The sequence below is a fragment of the Heliconius melpomene genome, chromosome 13 (genome assembly GCF_056956725.1).
Source record: "Heliconius melpomene rosina isolate 202511_hmr_F chromosome 13, ASM5695672v1, whole genome shotgun sequence".
NCBI classification, from domain to species: Eukaryota; Metazoa; Arthropoda; class Insecta; order Lepidoptera; family Nymphalidae; genus Heliconius; species Heliconius melpomene.
Genome location: NC_140401.1, coordinates 16,215,884 through 16,233,339, shown reverse-complemented (window position 1 = coordinate 16,233,339; position 17,456 = coordinate 16,215,884). Strand labels below are relative to the sequence as shown.

The following is a 17,456-nucleotide window of genomic DNA, read 5'->3' as shown; positions in this document are numbered from 1 at the left end:
AAATTCAATAAAAACGTAAATAATTCGAGCCGGATATAGCATTTAATTGTATTATTGTGATACTTAAACTACAATTAAATAGATTCTATGGAACTAAGGAACTGATGCTATAAATAGTGTATAATAGTGTTTATTAGTCATGGTGGTTGTATATGGTAATTTTCCTATAAATTAATTTCATACAATCGAAGGTTATAGGGAAGTGTTAGTAACGCCCCCATCGTTGAGGCAAGATGTGAAATAATTACGAGTGCTTATCTGTTTTATATATATTATTATTTTATAAATGTAATTAAACGTATTATACAAAGTAATTGACAACAGTTATAAAGTTTATAACTCTATATGATGTTTGTGGACTGAAGTTCACAGCGTCATAGGATTTTCTCTCTTTGAATAGCGAAGAAATCATGTAGAAAGACACTCTAGTACATTTTATAAATAAAAAACATGTACCTCTAAATATATAAATACTAGCGGACGCGCGCAGCTTCGCTTGCGTATTTAGGGGTGAATTCTAATAACCCATGAAACATATGTTCAATAAAATAATTTTAAGTCTAAATTTCAAATTTTATAAAAATCGGTGGCGATTTAAGATTTTTTCCATACAAACTTTTAACCCCTTATTTGCACCCTTAGGGGGAGAATTCTAGAAAACGATGAAACACGTGTTCAATTAAATACTTTTAAAAATCTAAATTTCAAATTTTATAAAAATCGGTGAAGATTTAATTTTTTTTCCATACAAACTTTGAACCCCTATTTGACCCTTTTAGGGTTAAAATTTTTCAAAATCCCTTCTTAGTGGATGTCCAGATTACGAAAGTAAACATTTGTCCAAATTTCACGATTCTGCCATCAGCAGTTACAGCTGTGCGTGCGTCTTACCTCAGTCAGTGAGGACAAGTCCTTTTATATATATATATAGATAATTGTTGACTAATATATAATTATATCTCATTTAATTAAAACGTTAAGAATTGACATTAGCTTAGGAAAGCCATTAAAAATAATCGAGTAATTTGTCATACACGAGGTGAGCTATCATTACATCGTAACGCAGATCTCAATATGGCTGTATCAATTATAGTGATGATTCAATAGCTGATGGCATACTCCAAAACAATGGTGGTGCTTAATCTAAATACATATTTAATGGAATCTAGAGAATATAATGGTTTTAACAATACTAGTCTAATGTTAATGATTAATATATGTAATATGCATTTATATTGGAAATACTAATTGAACAATATGATGTCATGTCCACACTGCTTCCATTAATAAATGGAAGTGCTTTGGTTTCTGTTTACCTGTTTGTTCTGCTTACGTCGAAATTCAAAGCATTTTTAACTATACCTTTTTTATGAAGCACTACTTATTCGTGATTATTATTTAAAAGTAACTTCTTAATTATATATCTTTTGAAGTTTAAAATTCTGTATGATATAGGTATACGTTCATTTGTTGAACGAAGTGTCTTAATAATAGATGCCCTCTGCATGTCCTGCTATATTCGTGAAGTTAATCAAATCTTTAGTACCTACTTACTACTTAATTATGAGGATAGTAAAAAAAAATTCTAACTATGTTATATTTCTCCTCAATATTCTTTTAGTAGCTCTAACAATTGTTAGAAGAAAATTATATCATTACTTGTAATTGTTATTTTTAGTATAGTGTTTTTGCTGTTTTACATAACGACCACAACTAATCAAATATTTCGTGGTAAGTGGCGTAACGTCAAACAATCTTTTGTCTCCACTAACTACACTGTGACAAACACTTGTATATTTTGCCATATAAGATTTCATTGCAGTTTTAATATTATATTGAAAGATTTTCTAGAACCTTCACAATGTATGATCTGAAAAATGGATATCACTCGGTTAATATTTTTTCTTATTATTTATAAATGAATAATTTCGTTATATTGTAATGCACTCCGCGTTACATTTATTTCTTTGTCCAAAGTATGCGACAATGTTATCGCGGAAATGTTCTGTTGTTATTGCTATAATATCTAAAATACCTATTGCGATATGTCGGGTGCGGCTAGAAAGCTCGTTTTGTCGGTAACATTCTGTAATGACGCCGCCGTTGCATTCGCCCTTGACTGAAGAAAGTGTTCGTTTTCTTAATTCTGTAATTTTTTTATATAATTGAATTTGATAATATGTAAATACTTTTTTATGTTGTAAAGGCGACGGCTGTGGCTTCGATTCTCACTGAGGGGAATTGTTTGTTTTCATTTTATCGCTCTGATATCAAGACAAACCGCGGCGGTGAGTTCAACTACTCAACACACAATGTCTTAAATATTAGGGGGTAGGTGGGGAACGAAATGTCATAATATTGGGTTACCTCTACCTACTGTATTATATACTAGATAGACAGTGTAAAGCTGAAAAAATATATACGAAATCAGACCAGTTAAAACCTTCGATTAAAAATGTAATCAACAGAAATATTTGGTTTAATGGTAGATAATATTGATTCATAATAAATTATATAGTGCCGCGTAACATTTTCCACTTGAATCAATAAAGATACTTTATTTCTTATATTACTTGCATATATTTTAAAACTGTTTTAAACGAAATTAAAGTGAACAAAAGTGTTTCTCCGAATTTTCTACTCAAAAGTCTGAATATTTGAAAAATGCTTATTAATTTAATTATTGGCACAATCGTAACGGAGATTTGTTGTTTTGTTTGACTTGTGGTTTCATTTCGAACTCGAGGATTTATTTTTATAACATCCACTATTGCTTAGCTAGCACATTTTTTACTAGTACTGTACAAAATTTATTTAATTTGTAGAAAAAAGTGACTCCACCAGTCGCTCTCTGCCGACAAAAGAAATAATAATAATAAAATAGTAATAATTTATTATAATAATATAGTAATAATTTATTATAAGAAACTATCCTGTTAATGTGTTATTTAAAAGATTTATTTCTATATCAGGTCTAACTGTTGAGTGACTATAAGCATTCCATTTGAATATATCAGTATATTAATAGTATTTCCGTTGAACTTATGAGCTTAAGACATTTAACGATACTACTGACTCATACTAGTAAATACCCTTTCAAATACATAGCGTTGTTCCAAGGTCCCTTATACTAAAAGGTCACTATAATCATGTCAACGCGGAAGTGCCCGGAAGGTGGGGGGTCTAAGAAACGGAAATGAAATTATTATTGTATTGTTTTGATAGATCTGTCACGTTTATTACTCAATGCGATCCCGTTGACAATAATTAAAATCGTGATAAAAAATATTTAAGTTGAAATTTAATTATCTTTTTTTAAATTGAATTTGATAAAATATTTGTTTTAAATTTCTTTAAATTTTGTCATATTGTCAGATTAATGTCCTCAATTTTCTTAGGTCAAAGATTCAATTATTCCGTAGACGTCGTCTGTTTGTAAGTATATCTAAAATAAAATATCTATAAGTGTATTGATAGAGTCGGTCTATTAGTGTATTAGAAGATGTAATACTGTAATCAATTCGTTGCTTTGATGATGACTGGCGTTATATTTTCGGCAGGTGGTCCGCTTTCGTAACTTTTGAGAGGTTATTATTAATATCGTGATCGTTTATTATCTCTCAAGTACGTTGCCTTTAATAGTCGTTAATAGTCAATCTGGTTAAGCAGAATTAGATAGGTACATTAAAAATGTATTTGTTGTTACACAAAAGCTTCTTGTGCTTAAAGTTTCACAGGATAGATGAAGCGTTTCTTTATGAAATGTCTGAATGTGTGTAACGAAATGAAGAGTACCTACGGAATTGAGATTCGTCACTTAATATAAATTTATATAGATGGATTAAAACTGATCGAAATATATATGAGTAGGTGGTCTTTACAACTCAGATGTTTCCACCGATTTGTAATACATATAATAATCAAGCAACGAGCGAATACCAAACAGTGTTCGATCAAAAAAAGCTTGTACCACATGTGTCCCAGATATAACACAGTGTATAGTTACGCAAGCATCACGTCCGCGCGCGTCTCGTATGCGCGTGCGACGCGGCCTTTATCAACAAATTGATGACTTACATTGCGCGGATCGCTCTCGATTGATTGCGACATGCGCACGCGCCGGTCGGCCAGCGTGCCCACCTGCCCGCCGCCAGCGATGAGCTCGAATGTTCATTAATGTCATATTCTGTGATATAATTACATACTATTTATGTAATGGCATTTTTATTTATGTTTTCATTAGTTTTTGTTTTTATTATTCATAAATTTGTAGCTTATTATGGAATAGTTATAGTGGTCTAGTATATTTGGTGCGTTATAGGAGGAATGATTTCTATAAGCAATTTTAGATAGAATAATTTCTTGGGTAATATTTGTTGGGTCTAGGGTAGGTACATTTCGATAGCTGATCTTTTAACGGTCTTTTTGTAAATTTGAATTATATGTTATATGCTCTACAATTAAATTAATATTTCTTCTACTTTGCCACAGTTGATTGTTTTAACAGAAAATGAAGTTCTCATTGGTACCTTTAAACCGGAAACACAAACTTTATGTCCGCAATTACAACAACAACAAAGCTTTCAATTAAATCGTTATCAGAATCCCACGTAGTTTACCTAATATATACAAAATAACTAATTTGCGAAGTAAACGGAAACCTGACAGTCGTTGGGTAGAAGTTGTTTGGTCTAGTTTCGAAACTTGCGACATTAGGGCGTTGTCAGGGCTAGCATTGTATAGAATATAAACTATATATAGACTATAGTGTATGAAATGGAGCACTCGTTTTATAATTTTCGAACGGCGCTCGGTGGTTGGGCTTTGTTTGTGCTTATTTAGTAGTTTAGAACGCCGCCAGCGAAGGCTTGGTTTCACAATGCCCGCACCTGTTGCTTCAACTACCTGAGCTTCAAATGTCTAGAGACAACAATGAAATTTTTGAGCTCTCTGTCTTTATAAACCAAAATTTTGATACTTTAATTAAAAAATAATAAACTTATAATTATGTTTCTAATACATACACATAGAACATCTACGTTTTTATACATGAACTTTTTTCCCATATTAATTATGGTATTGTAAACATTTTTTCATCTTTATAATATTATTACACAGTTAATAATAAATTATATATTTTTTTTATTTTATTCTATTTATCATCATCTATATCATCATTTCTATATTATATATATCTATATTTTGGAGTACCCAAAGGGGGGTTTGAATGAATTGATATTATTATTATAAAAAATCATTCTTTCTTTATTGTTATTTGGATGAATATTGACCCTAGCATTCGCGACGTGCGCTGGCATGCGCCATGGCCGCTATTGCATTAATTTTGCGAAACCGGTGAATTAGAGCAGCAATTTGTGTGTGCGACGTGTCCTACGTATAATGCACAATGCTTGTGCTTACGTAAGTTCATCCGCTTTTATTAATAGCCTTTATCTATCTGTTCTTATTATTATATTTTAATACACCCACACGTTCCCTGTTTAGGGTTGCCATGTTAAAGACGTTATTTTGACAATTGTTTTAGTTATGAATTTAATGCATTTTTAATATAAATTCTATTAATATTCTGCATTTTTTATGGATAGCGTGAGGCAAGAACGTACCGCTTACAACCTTAACAAAAAATGATACTTATTTCTGATAAAATTTTATATTGCAAAAATTAAGCAGTTCGGAGCTCGGCTTCCGGTAATTACCTACATATCAGCAAGCTGTTCAGGATATTGTGAAATTTCTAATTATAAATGTACAATTCATATTGTAAAACGTTCTTTCCGTTTTATTTGACACTTTTTAAGAACGGTAATGAAACACAAGTACTTCACAGGTTCATTACCAACTTGGAACTTTTTAGCTTCACAGTGTATCCGGCATTTATCCGGCAGGGGAGGCAGAGGGGAACATAGTGTTGAAACACTCCGTACCCAACTTACTTAATAAATAAATAATTTAAATTTTACCTTAGTTCACTTATTTAAAATCGAATGCTCGATCTACTTCTGTCGTAACTTATGAATGCATATAATACAGCTGTAAAATGAGACCGGACGCAATGCAAATTTCCTGCAGGTGTATTTCAATTATACATAATATAGTTTTCCAGTCTATGCCCTTAAAAGAGATAAGCCTAGAGCTTACTAACGGACACTCATTTTAACGGAACTATAATATGACCAGCTACAGATATAGTTGCATAACGTTATAAGATCATTTTAAGATTTATATTCAAGGTCGGTCGCATACTTCTGGTAATAAAACGAAGTTGTTTATTACTCGAATCGTCATTATGTCGATTACTTCATTTTAACAAGCTTATTTACTGTAATATACAGCTTTCCGTGGTGAATAGAAATTATATTACAATATTTATTTTCTTGCACACAATACTCCATGAAATTGCGGGAACGAAGTGTCTCAACACTAGTTTCCTTCTGTTTATGCTGCTTGCGTGATAAAGCGTGAAGCTCAAAAATAAACATATTTCTTATTCCAGTGTGAAAATTTTGTACAGCAAACGTAAATCACGTCGAAACCTCTAATTAGGCTACATATCGTTTCATAAACGTGACCGCAATTGATTCGTGAACTATGGTGCACTCATGCAGTTTCGACAGTGCTTATCGTAACCATATCTACTAGTGTGTAGTTAATAATAATTGTATAAATATTTAGGTGAATGTTATATTTATTACATTAAGTTAATTTTACTTAAGAAATAATTATTGAAACAATAAAGTTTAATCTACATTAGATTATATTATCTCAATCATGTTAGCAATGGTGGATTCGATTAGTGTTACAGTATAAAGCACGTACTATGTATAACACAATTATTATTTTTTATTTTAAAAAATACGTGGATAGTGTAATGCTAACAGCTAAATTTATATAATACCAGTGGCCCACGCGTTTAATTTATTGTTATATTTTAGCCCAATCATACAAAACTTTTACTTAAATAGTAGCCTATGTCATATTCTGACGTATAAGCTACATTATTGTGAAGTTTCATATAAATCCGTTATGTAATTTATATGTGACAGTAAAACAAACATTCATCCTAACAAACTTTCACACTTATAATATTAATAGGGTTTGTTATAATTATCATTTAGTAATTCACTTTATCATTTTGTCATTATATACTTATTTTAGTATTAGTGTTATTGTCAAAAATATTTGTGTTATTAATATCGTGTTATTTCTACAATGGTCAGTGACCTTAATTAAATCCAACGATCCATTGTGTTTGCAAAACACCGGCGTGGCGTCGCGGGTCGCGCTAAACAACGGCGTGCGCGTGCGCGTGTTTGTTTGTGCGATGTTGTACAACTTTGTATGATTATGGCTATAACATAAGTTTTTAGATATAATAATTTGAATAACTATTCTCTTTCATGTATTACTTATAACATGTATAAAAATCTTTACTAAATATTTGGAAGTTTCATTAAAAAATATTTTAAATAGCTATTTCTTTTTTTGAAGTTTAGTTACAATATTCGATTCAAATAATTTTATAAACGCAAATTGGTTCACGTTTATAAGAGTAATAAATTTATCCAATATTTCTTATCACCGCTCGGAATCGGTCCAATTATTTTTTTATTGCTCTTAAACGTCTACTACCATTCCATTAAGTTGCACTTTGACGGATTCGTATTTTATAATTTTGATATAATTTTAACATAATATTTTGTGTTGTATTCAATATACTTCTACAGTATTACGTAATTTATATTAAAAATAAACAAAGTTGACATATATTAATTAATCACGGCGAACATCATTATCATCAGAGCCGTGCGTCCTCATGTGACAGTCCAGTCACGACTCCTTGCGCTCCACCTCAATCGCAGCCGACCGGATCTGATGTCACCTTTGCTTTGCGTCTACGTCCACGCAGCTTCGAGTCTTTAACTTTGGCAGCCGGATGTACTCGAATTAAGAATAATTACTACTTGTTTACTATTATTTTTATTTGGATTTATATTTTTTGAATTTGAATAATAAACTCAAATGACGTCTTAACAAATCTGATTTAAAAAAAAGGCTCGTCAAATATCTTTAGATTTGGTTTAAATAAAAATAATAGATAAATCACCGTACATCTACATTTTTAATAATCTGTTTAACAACTTGCATAAATTCATAACACGTTAGTTCGGCACAATAAAAAAAAACGCTGTTTGAATTTCGTCCAAGACATATAAGAATTACATCAGGATTTATTTTTATGAGCCGACTGCCATAATATTTGCCTACTTCAATTATTGGCAAAAAACCTTGATTCTACATATATAGGTGGCGGTTAATGAGAATGCAAATTGTTGACAATTATCGCATGTAATTGAATGTTGGAATAAACTCGGTCTAAATCCTCATCTGTTGGATATAAATCTCGTTGATAGTGTATTTTATTCATGTAGTTAGTTGTAATGTAAATTATACGTTTTCCGCGTAAATTATTGTAATCAAAAGGCAAAGTGTCTGTTGAAGATGTGGATCGTTTTGTTTGTTTGCACAGACTTAAATTTGTGGAAGTTATGCCGACTATTCTTGGTTCTGGAATAAATTCCATTGAAGGAAATGTTTACATTTTAAACAATTAATAATAGTTGGAATATGTTTTCACAAATATTGGTAGGCGTATAGATAGTATTATACATGTATTAATCATATAATAAAAAATTGTAACGTAATGTATGTGTTTTCTTTATTTGCAGAGAATCTCGCGCCATCCGAATTAAAGAAACTTAGAAACAAACAGAGGAAAGCGAAACGTAAAGCCGAACAGGAAAGCGCCTTGCAAGCACAGGTTCAGGTAACTTGTTATAGTTAATATTGTCAAGATTACTTATATTTATAATATGATATATTGAAGAAATAAAATCTTAATTATCTTAAGATAAGTCGTAAGTAATTTAATATTTATAATATGTTAATGGATAAAGTTGTTTAGTATTATGTCAATATCGAATAATTAATATTTAAATATACAGCAGGATTGGACGAATTTGTATTTAATGGGACTTAGTGACATTTAGAATTGATTACGTTGCAGGTGAAACGCGAACAGCACCACAAAGCGCGGCAGCAGCAGGAACAAGGCGACCCTGAAGCGCCACAGTTAGATGAACTTATCCCGGATAAGTTGGCAAGGGTAGGTTTAATTTAGTTGCCTTTTCTGTAATAGCTTAACATTACTTATTAAGCGAAATGTATAAAAATTATAACGTAGTTAAATATATGCAAAATAACATAATTTGAATTATTTAATCTTAGAACGTTTCCTCGCTTTCTTGAACAATGTGGACTACCATAGAAAAAAAAACACCAAAACAACAAACTTATTTTTATAAGGCAAAGTTTGTATAGAACTTTTAAGAAACTAAGACAAAAAAATTACTAGCTTAACTTTTTTCTGAAAGAATGAAAGTGTTGAATTAGTATTAAAAAAGGTGGGAAAGGAGAACCTAGTGTCAAGACCAGGGAAATTAAAATATTTATTCCTCCAAAATGTAATCGGACCTACAATCATAGCGTTTATTGCCAGAAGTTTTTATACTGCACCACAATATATTCAAATAATTTTCAATATATACATAAATTATAATAAAAAATTATTGATAGAAATGTCAAAAAAGTCAATAAAATAAGGCGTAGCGAGTGTCTATATTTTTACTGTATCTGTTTAGTAATAATGGAGATGAATGTGACCGACTTTTACTTGACAATGCGAGTTTCTTATAAACGTTTCTGGGGATCTATCTCATGAGAGTGTCTCGAGGCGCTAGTCTGTCACACATAATGATATAATAGTGAACATAGTATTATGATTTTGTTATGTTACGTTATTCTGCCATCAATTATGATTCGTAGGATTTAAAGAATTAAAAGTTTTCTTTAATGTATGCTATAGAATATTATTAAAATGTTAAAAATATATATTAAATACTTATAATAGGTTAATGTATGTAGTAATTCGATGCCTACTCGTGATCATGGACTACCCGAAACTACAAAATATGTATTGGTAAAAATGGAATCAAAAATTTAATTCAAGTTTTATCTTCATATATTAACGTGTAACTATCAATTTATTTAGAACTACTATATTTAGTGTAGTATATCTTTGTTTCATTTTCAGGTGGAGGACCCATTAGAACAGGCACTGAAGTTTTTACAGCCTTTGAGAATGCTCGCCGCGGACAGAATAGATACTCACTTAATGGCCTTCGAAATATACTATAGAAAAGGTAAATATGTAAATATACTATATCTATGTATATTATTAATTACTAGTGCCTGGACTTAATACTAGATAAGGAAATCTATATTTGAAAATATAACTAGTGCTAACATGCACCAGCTATTCGAGAGATTTTTGGTTCATGAAACCCAGAGTCGATTTTTCTTGATCCGAGAGCCGGGAAATTAATATAATTTGCTCTTACGAGTGGGAACCAAATCCACAACACAGATCCTTTGCCGCTGCGCCATGAAGGCTTTAAATACAAACTATTTAATCTTGATGCTGGCTTTAAGTATATATTTACAAAACAACTAGAATTCTTCTTCTTCTATATTCACAGAAAAACCCCTCCTAATGCTCCAAAGTATAAAGCGCGCGTGGCGTCTCGATAGCCGCCACGAGCACCTCCACGACTGCCTCATCCGGTTCCGGAGCTGGCTTCAGGACAAGCAGGCGGAGTTGAACGCAAGCGTGGCGGCTGTCATCGACACGGAGACTGGGCCGGTTAGTTTCGTACTAATTTCACATTGCTATATAAAAATGAATGCATTGTGATTCGAATACAAAATTGTGAACTTTAATTAGTAACAGTCGTATAAATTTTTGCCTCGTATAAATTGTACATTGTTTATATTCCCAGATGTTCGGCGGGCGTACAGCGCAGTGCATAGCGGAGCAGTACGCTGCGAGCCCCGCGGCCGAGCGCTCGCAGTGTTCAGCGCTGTGGGGGGCGCGCGCGCTGCTGCGCGTGCTGCCGGCGCGCCGCGGGGACGCACTCGCGCTGGCCACAAGGCTCGACCTCCCCGATGTGTCTATACAGGTATGTTCATTTGTATCATATTTACCCTTCCAGCTGTTGCTAGCTTGGTAGCAGGCGGTTAAAAAGTGCTTGTAAAGGTCTCATTGAATAACCACTGTTTTGATTTGATTTAGTTTTACGCGATATACTTACAAAATGCATATAGCAGAATAGGTAAAGGAAACTAGCTAACTAACTTACTTTCATCGCATACTGCCCGATCATTAGAGACATTGCACGTTGAGTGGTGCACCCCGAAATCGTACCGAATCCACAACCGTAACGTTTACAATCAGATGCTGTCCCAGTGATGCGCTATGATGACCGTGACATATGTAACATCGTTAAATATATGAAATAGTTGTTGACAGTTGACACCAGTATAGCACAGTTTAGATTTAATTTATAATTGAAACATTACTTAAAATTTAAATCTACACTTATATGACTATATAGATACAATTTCTATATTTATTTGTAGTCATTTCTTTATGTTTCCATCTCAACGAAGTCTGTATTTAGATTTAACATTTAACAACGATTTAACGCGACGGTTAAAAATTTAAAAAACTATTAAAGAACTACGTTTTTGAACATACCTACCTCTACACGAAATGACACCGTTAACAATAGGCTATTTAACTGATACCTAATGTTGTCAAATAAATGAATATTTTTTACATTACCAAAAAATTAAATTACAAATAATAATCTATTGCAAATGTTATATTACAGGGTTGTGTAGAAGTTTTAGACAGTCTCCGCGACGGAGATTTTGGTTCTTGCGAGAAGGAAATAGAAGATTACATAGAAGCTTGCCGTACGAAGTTCCCCTACGCCATCGCCTTCAAACCCGAAGAAGTCTAAACATTGGTTTAGACTTTTAGCACTTTGGCTCAGTCAGGAGACCCCGAACCCTTATTGAAACTTGTAAATTATTGCTTGGTTTATTATTGTGATTTTTTTTGTTAAACCTAAAGTGCATCTAAAATTGGATAGGTTAAAGCGAAATGTAAAACGGAATTATTCGGTTTTCATGTTTTGATATTAGATAATCTGTGCATATATAACTTTGACAGTTAGTTATCATTTTAATCCATATAATCTGTGGTTATAAACATTTTTCTATTTTTTGTTGTTTTAATCTTCTTTAGATAAATTAATTTCAATCATCCGTTTGAAACTGATTTAGAAAATGTAGGCTCAGAAGTGCCTTAAAGTACTAATTATATATCTTAAATTAAATTTGATTAATAATTTTGATTATTAATACATATGAATTGGTATTTTTTTCTTCTAAAAAATATTAAAGGTAGATCTTTAGCTTAATAGTACCAGATTGTAAAAATGACTGATATTGGTCTAAATATAAATGGCAAATTATTTTATATTACAAAAAAGATGGTCAAGGCCTCAGCGACACTGCGTCTTTTTTTTTTTATGGAAAAAGGACAAGACAAACGAGCGTTCGGGTCACCTGATGGTGATCATCGCGGCCCACGACCCCGTGCAACACCAGAGGGGCTATAGGTGCGTTGCCGGTCTTTGAGGTGGAGATAGAAGCGCATTTTGAAGGTACCCATATCGTACCGACCTGGAAACACTGCCGTGGGTAGGCCATTCCACAGTTCGGTGGCGCGTGACAGTAATACGACAGTTGTGGGTTTTATTCCCACTCAGGGAAATTAATGATTATCATTTTCTCGCTCCAGCAATGAGATAAAGCGCTGCTTTGAGTTCCGCCACTCAATAAGAAATGTACAAACGATATGTGGGGAACTACCACAACCCTAGGTCCCCACAACCTACCGTGAAGATAAAGAAACGAAAGATGAATGTTTATAACTACAGATAGTAACTATTTTAAATGAGTTAGTGTAAAAGCATTACATTGACAATTAACATAAAATAAGGTTTTGGTGTTACTTCATATCAGTCACAAATTATTGGCCAGTTTGAAAATTTGTAAGGAAATTTGTGGTTTTTTTAATATAGTTTTTATATGACTTGCAAAGGCATAATGTATTTATTCTTATGTATTTTTTTAAACTCCATATTAGTTTTTTTATTAACATTGTAATAAGAAATTCTTTGTAGCAATAACGAATCGATTTAATAATTTCTAATAGTGGCAATACTGAATTGTATATTGACCAATATACATATAATTATTACATTATATTCATTCTCCAAAGGAAATCGGCCATAGACAGGATGGTTGATTAAAAATGTTCCTCAAATTTAGATTGTAAGTCCCATTCATTTTTAATCGCTTCAGCCATTATGAGTTTAGTTCCGATAGTTCATTTGTTACAGGAAGTAATCTGAGGTTTTAAGTTAATTTATTTATATATTGATACTTAATTCTTAATCAATCATTTATTAAAATTTAAGTAACAATATTTTTGTCACATTTTTATAAAATCATTTCTTGAGAATAAAAATTTTGAATGGAAATATTAATTTGAAACTATTGATGATTTTTCAACAATAAAATCATTACTTAATTTTGTAATACTGAAATTATAACTTTGTTTAGATTTTGTAGTATAAATTTTTCCTGTGACAATGGGTTTGTAAATTTAATTTTGGTACATCCTATTAACTAATAATATGTAGCCATTTATCAAATAGATTGATGATATACAAGAAGTTCAATGAAGCCTCAAGTGTTCAATATTATTCAAATAATTAATTTGTAATAAATGGCTGGTTTTTTTGTGTAAAAATGTGTCGCTTCGGACCTCACGCAATATTGACATACTGAGGTACGCATTGTAAATAATTATATTGTTAAGATTTTACTGTACAATATCAATTACATTAGATAAATCTTTGTTTTTGTCCTTTGGTAATTACTGGATGTATGGAAAGTTAACACACGGAAATGACAGTTCTCCTTGTTTCATTTTATTTGTACATATTGTAAAGGATGGACAATAATAATTATTATTGAATATGCAAAATTTTATGTTTTTGTTTCCGAAACTGAAATATTTTGACTGAACTTCCAGGCCATGATATTAAACTTTTTATCATTACTATGGTGGCATTTTTGTTTTATAAATTTTAATATAACTCTTACATCTCATTAATTAAGATGGATTTAATGAAAAGATTGAATAAAACACTCATTTAATTTTAATTTTGGTATATGTTTAAAAAGAAATACAATTCTTAAATAATTAAGTGATTTCATTAATGTTGACTGTTATGTTCCATACATATACATATATATTAATATATATAGTATTAAAGGCTGTCAATCAGTGTGTCAGCGACAAGTTCTCATATGTTGATGGAAAACAATTGATTTTGTTTGTTTTGGTGTGATCGGAGTATTTTGTACCCATCATCTTGTACATAACGTAATAAAACTTTATTTTACAAATTTATTTACACCCTCTGTTTTATTTATATTACCTAAATAAATTATTATTGTCATAATTTTACTATTATAAATATATTGTCAGTACAAAATATATACTGTCAGTCAGATAGTTTAATTGAATTAAAGCTAGTTTCCAAGTCTTGGTTAATTGTAGTGTTGCTAGTGTCTAAATCATCATCGTTTTCTAAGAAGTTTATTTCTATTATCTTATTCTTTGGTACATATTGCCTGTAACAATTTTTTTTCAGGTGAGTTATTTCATAATTGCGATTGCATTTGATTGTATTGTTGGAACAAATGCACTACAGTATGAAGTTAATCAAAGTAGTCTCTGAAATAATAAGTAGTGACCAAAAAAATTTTTGGGGACATTTAATTAATATAAAAAGTTGGCTCTACTAAGTATTTTCCTTTGTACTTTTATTTTAAAAGTGGAGTTTATTGATTTTTGCATTGTAAATATATGATATAGCATTCTTGTATTGATGTTTACAGATATTATTTGTACACAAGAGGGCTAAAAAAGACACAAGAATTATCAAACTAAAAGTAAAACTACACTTCAGTAATGACAAGTTGCAATTTTGACCTCAACAAGTTAAATATATAAAAAAGGTACTCTTATTTTTTTAGTAAATACATCCTTAACAAGACAACAATAGTTGAACTAAATAAATAGCCCTTAAAATAATAACATCTAATATACAACCCAGCACCACACCTTGTCTTACCAAAGTGAGGAACTCTAAATAAGTACAAAAAAAAATGTAAAATGTTATTGAGTTGGTTAGTCCATTTATATAGGAAGACTATGTTGATTAGTATAAATTATGACAAGATTTTTGACAATTTTTAAGTGTTATTCCACAGTTGGGAATGAAAAACACTTTTTAAAAAACATAAAAATAATGCAGGGGGCTTTGAACTTGCACCTCTTTTTCCGGTTCCTGTATTGAATTTTTTATATATGTTTTCTAAAAAGTATAATAGAATATGTTAATTGTTTCATTGTACGTACAGTGAATTTTAACAAACTACAAGTTAGTCAAAGATCTATATTTTGTATTTAAAATAATCAATCTCAACCAGGACTACAGGAAAATACTAACCAATATTTCACCCCAGCTGCTTTAAACATAACTTTTGAAGCTATGTACTTTGACTTGTGAGATTTTTTATCAGATACATACACAACTTCCTTTATTCCTGACTGTATAATTATTTTAGCACATTCGTTACATGGGAATAGGCCCACATATATTGTACAGCCTTTAACATCACCTGTGTTTTTGTTTGTTATTGCATTCATTTCTGCATGGCATACTGAAATAGAAGAAAGTCTATCTATAAATATAATAAAACTAAGTCTTTTATGTTTGTACCCTGTGAGAAAATTATTAGGCACATTTATTAATGTAATAGAACCCAAACAAATATTTCAATTGTAATCTCAGAAACAGCTAAATCAATTTAAATGCAGTATTCACTCTTGAATTATGCCACTCTACAAGCAATGCCTCCAGATTTTGTGGAAAGTGGAGAAAAGAGTGTCTTAACACTAGGTTCCCTCTGCCTGCCTCTGATACACGATGAATTTAAATATTTTACTATTACATTTTGGTAAACTTAAAATTTAGTTTCATTGAAATCAGAAAACCCGTGTGAAACAAGGCACAACAACACAAGGGTGTGACAGATGCAACAATTGTGGGTTTGATACCCTCTCGAGGTAATGAAATATTTATTTAAATTTATATTTCAATTTCTTTGCATTGATGTTGAGGCAAAATGTGGCAGAATTCCCATACTCAACACACAATGCCTCCAGAATTCAAGACTTCACAAGAGAAGATTGAACACAAAGCAAAATGTTGCAAAAAAGCAAAGCAAAACTATAAAAAAAACTTTTTTATAGTTGCACACTTATGTCCCTGCCTCATGATGGTCTGATGTTGTCTTCACAATAGTTTAAATAAAAAAAATAAATTACCATAAAGTAATTTGTTGTTTAGAGGTGATGGAGAATTTTTGCCCCATGGAAATACATCATCATTGCATCCTCTTGGCATACCATTGTACCTAAAGAAATATTATTTTCAATTTACTCCATATAGTTGGATTTAAGTCAAAATACTTCATTGTCCAGTTTTGCTTTTGTTTGAGCGATTGTGTGTTGAGTAGCAGCACTTAATAGTGCATCATATGTGAATGCTTTCAAAATTACATGTTATTAAATTTACATGTATAAAAATTCTACCTTACCCAATCCCAACTATAACATTTTCTTTATTAACAATACAAGCTCCCACTTGGAAATTTGGATCTTTGCTCCGTTTCGCAGCTAGAAATGCCATCGCCATAAAATAATCGGTCCAACCAATGTAATCATTTCTTTTCTCTTGTTCCTTATTCTGGTTTTGAAATCTTAAATAAATTAAGCAATTTATTTATGTATAATATACATTTATTTATATTTTAGTTTAATCTTAAAGTTATGGCGGTGAAATATTACAACAAAGTTTATTAACATGTTATATACGCGTGTGAATGTTTCGGCACCTTAATTTAAAAAATAAGCTAGTAATTTAACCTTTTTAAAGTTAATTCAGCAATATCTTCATGTTCCATTTTTGTATAGATGACACTTCTCTTGAAGATTTTAAAATCTCTTATTTATCTGGTATTTTGCAATATTTAATAAAAATAATTAATTATAAAAGTTGGTCATAGCACTGGAGTGGCGCGAACTATAATCTAGGAAACTTTCAAATGTCAAATGTCAACTAGACATGGGCGTTACGTAGCGTCACTAGTTTCAGAAACTGCTTACAAGCCAAATCACGGCATAACTAGTTTCGGGCTGTCCTCGAAACTAGTGATTGTGATGATTCGGAGCTACGCGGTGATTGTGAGCTACGCGGTTATTCGAAACTACATACATGTTGCGTTGTGGTTATGTGTCTGTACACATAGCCATTATTTCACATACG

General features: G+C 31.3%; 2 protein-coding genes across 2 annotated transcripts in view; one reads left to right on the top strand and one right to left on the bottom strand.

The window, feature by feature from the left end:
* The window catches only part of Naa15-16 (N-alpha-acetyltransferase 15/16), a 72,401-nt gene extending 57,927 nt beyond the window's left edge, over nt 1-14,474 (top strand). The window contains exons 11-16 of the mRNA XM_085196373.1: nt 8,748-8,845; nt 9,086-9,184; nt 10,172-10,280; nt 10,617-10,780; nt 10,917-11,096; nt 11,811-14,474. Coding sequence (XP_085052499.1) covers nt 8,748-8,845; nt 9,086-9,184; nt 10,172-10,280; nt 10,617-10,780; nt 10,917-11,096; nt 11,811-11,942 — 782 coding nt within the window. The 3' untranslated portion in view covers nt 11,943-14,474. The remainder of the gene's footprint in view (nt 1-8,747; nt 8,846-9,085; nt 9,185-10,171; nt 10,281-10,616; nt 10,781-10,916; nt 11,097-11,810) is intronic.
* LOC146533159 (deoxycytidylate deaminase) lies at nt 12,635-17,190 on the bottom strand. The gene is made up of 5 exons (XM_085196374.1): nt 17,057-17,190; nt 16,729-16,890; nt 16,457-16,545; nt 15,576-15,789; nt 12,635-14,694 (listed from the first exon to the last, which is right to left on the bottom strand). Exons 1-5 carry the CDS (start codon nt 17,092-17,094, stop codon nt 14,565-14,567), a joined length of 633 nt encoding a protein of 210 aa, XP_085052500.1. The 5' UTR covers nt 17,095-17,190; the 3' UTR covers nt 12,635-14,564.
* Between the last annotated feature and the right edge of the window lie 266 nt (nt 17,191-17,456).

Excerpts from the sequence above, each read along its gene's own strand:
- LOC146533159 (XM_085196374.1), bottom strand. The coding sequence starts at position 17,094 with ATGGAACATGAAGATATTGCTGAATTAACTTTAAAAAG. Across the intron at positions 15,790-16,456 it reads AAACAACAAATTACTTTATG|TATGCCATGCAGAAATGAAT; the intron begins GTAATTTATTTT and ends CTTCTATTTCAG. Across the intron at positions 14,695-15,575 it reads GCAGCTGGGGTGAAATATTG|GCAATATGTACCAAAGAATA; the intron begins GTTAGTATTTTC and ends AAATTGTTACAG.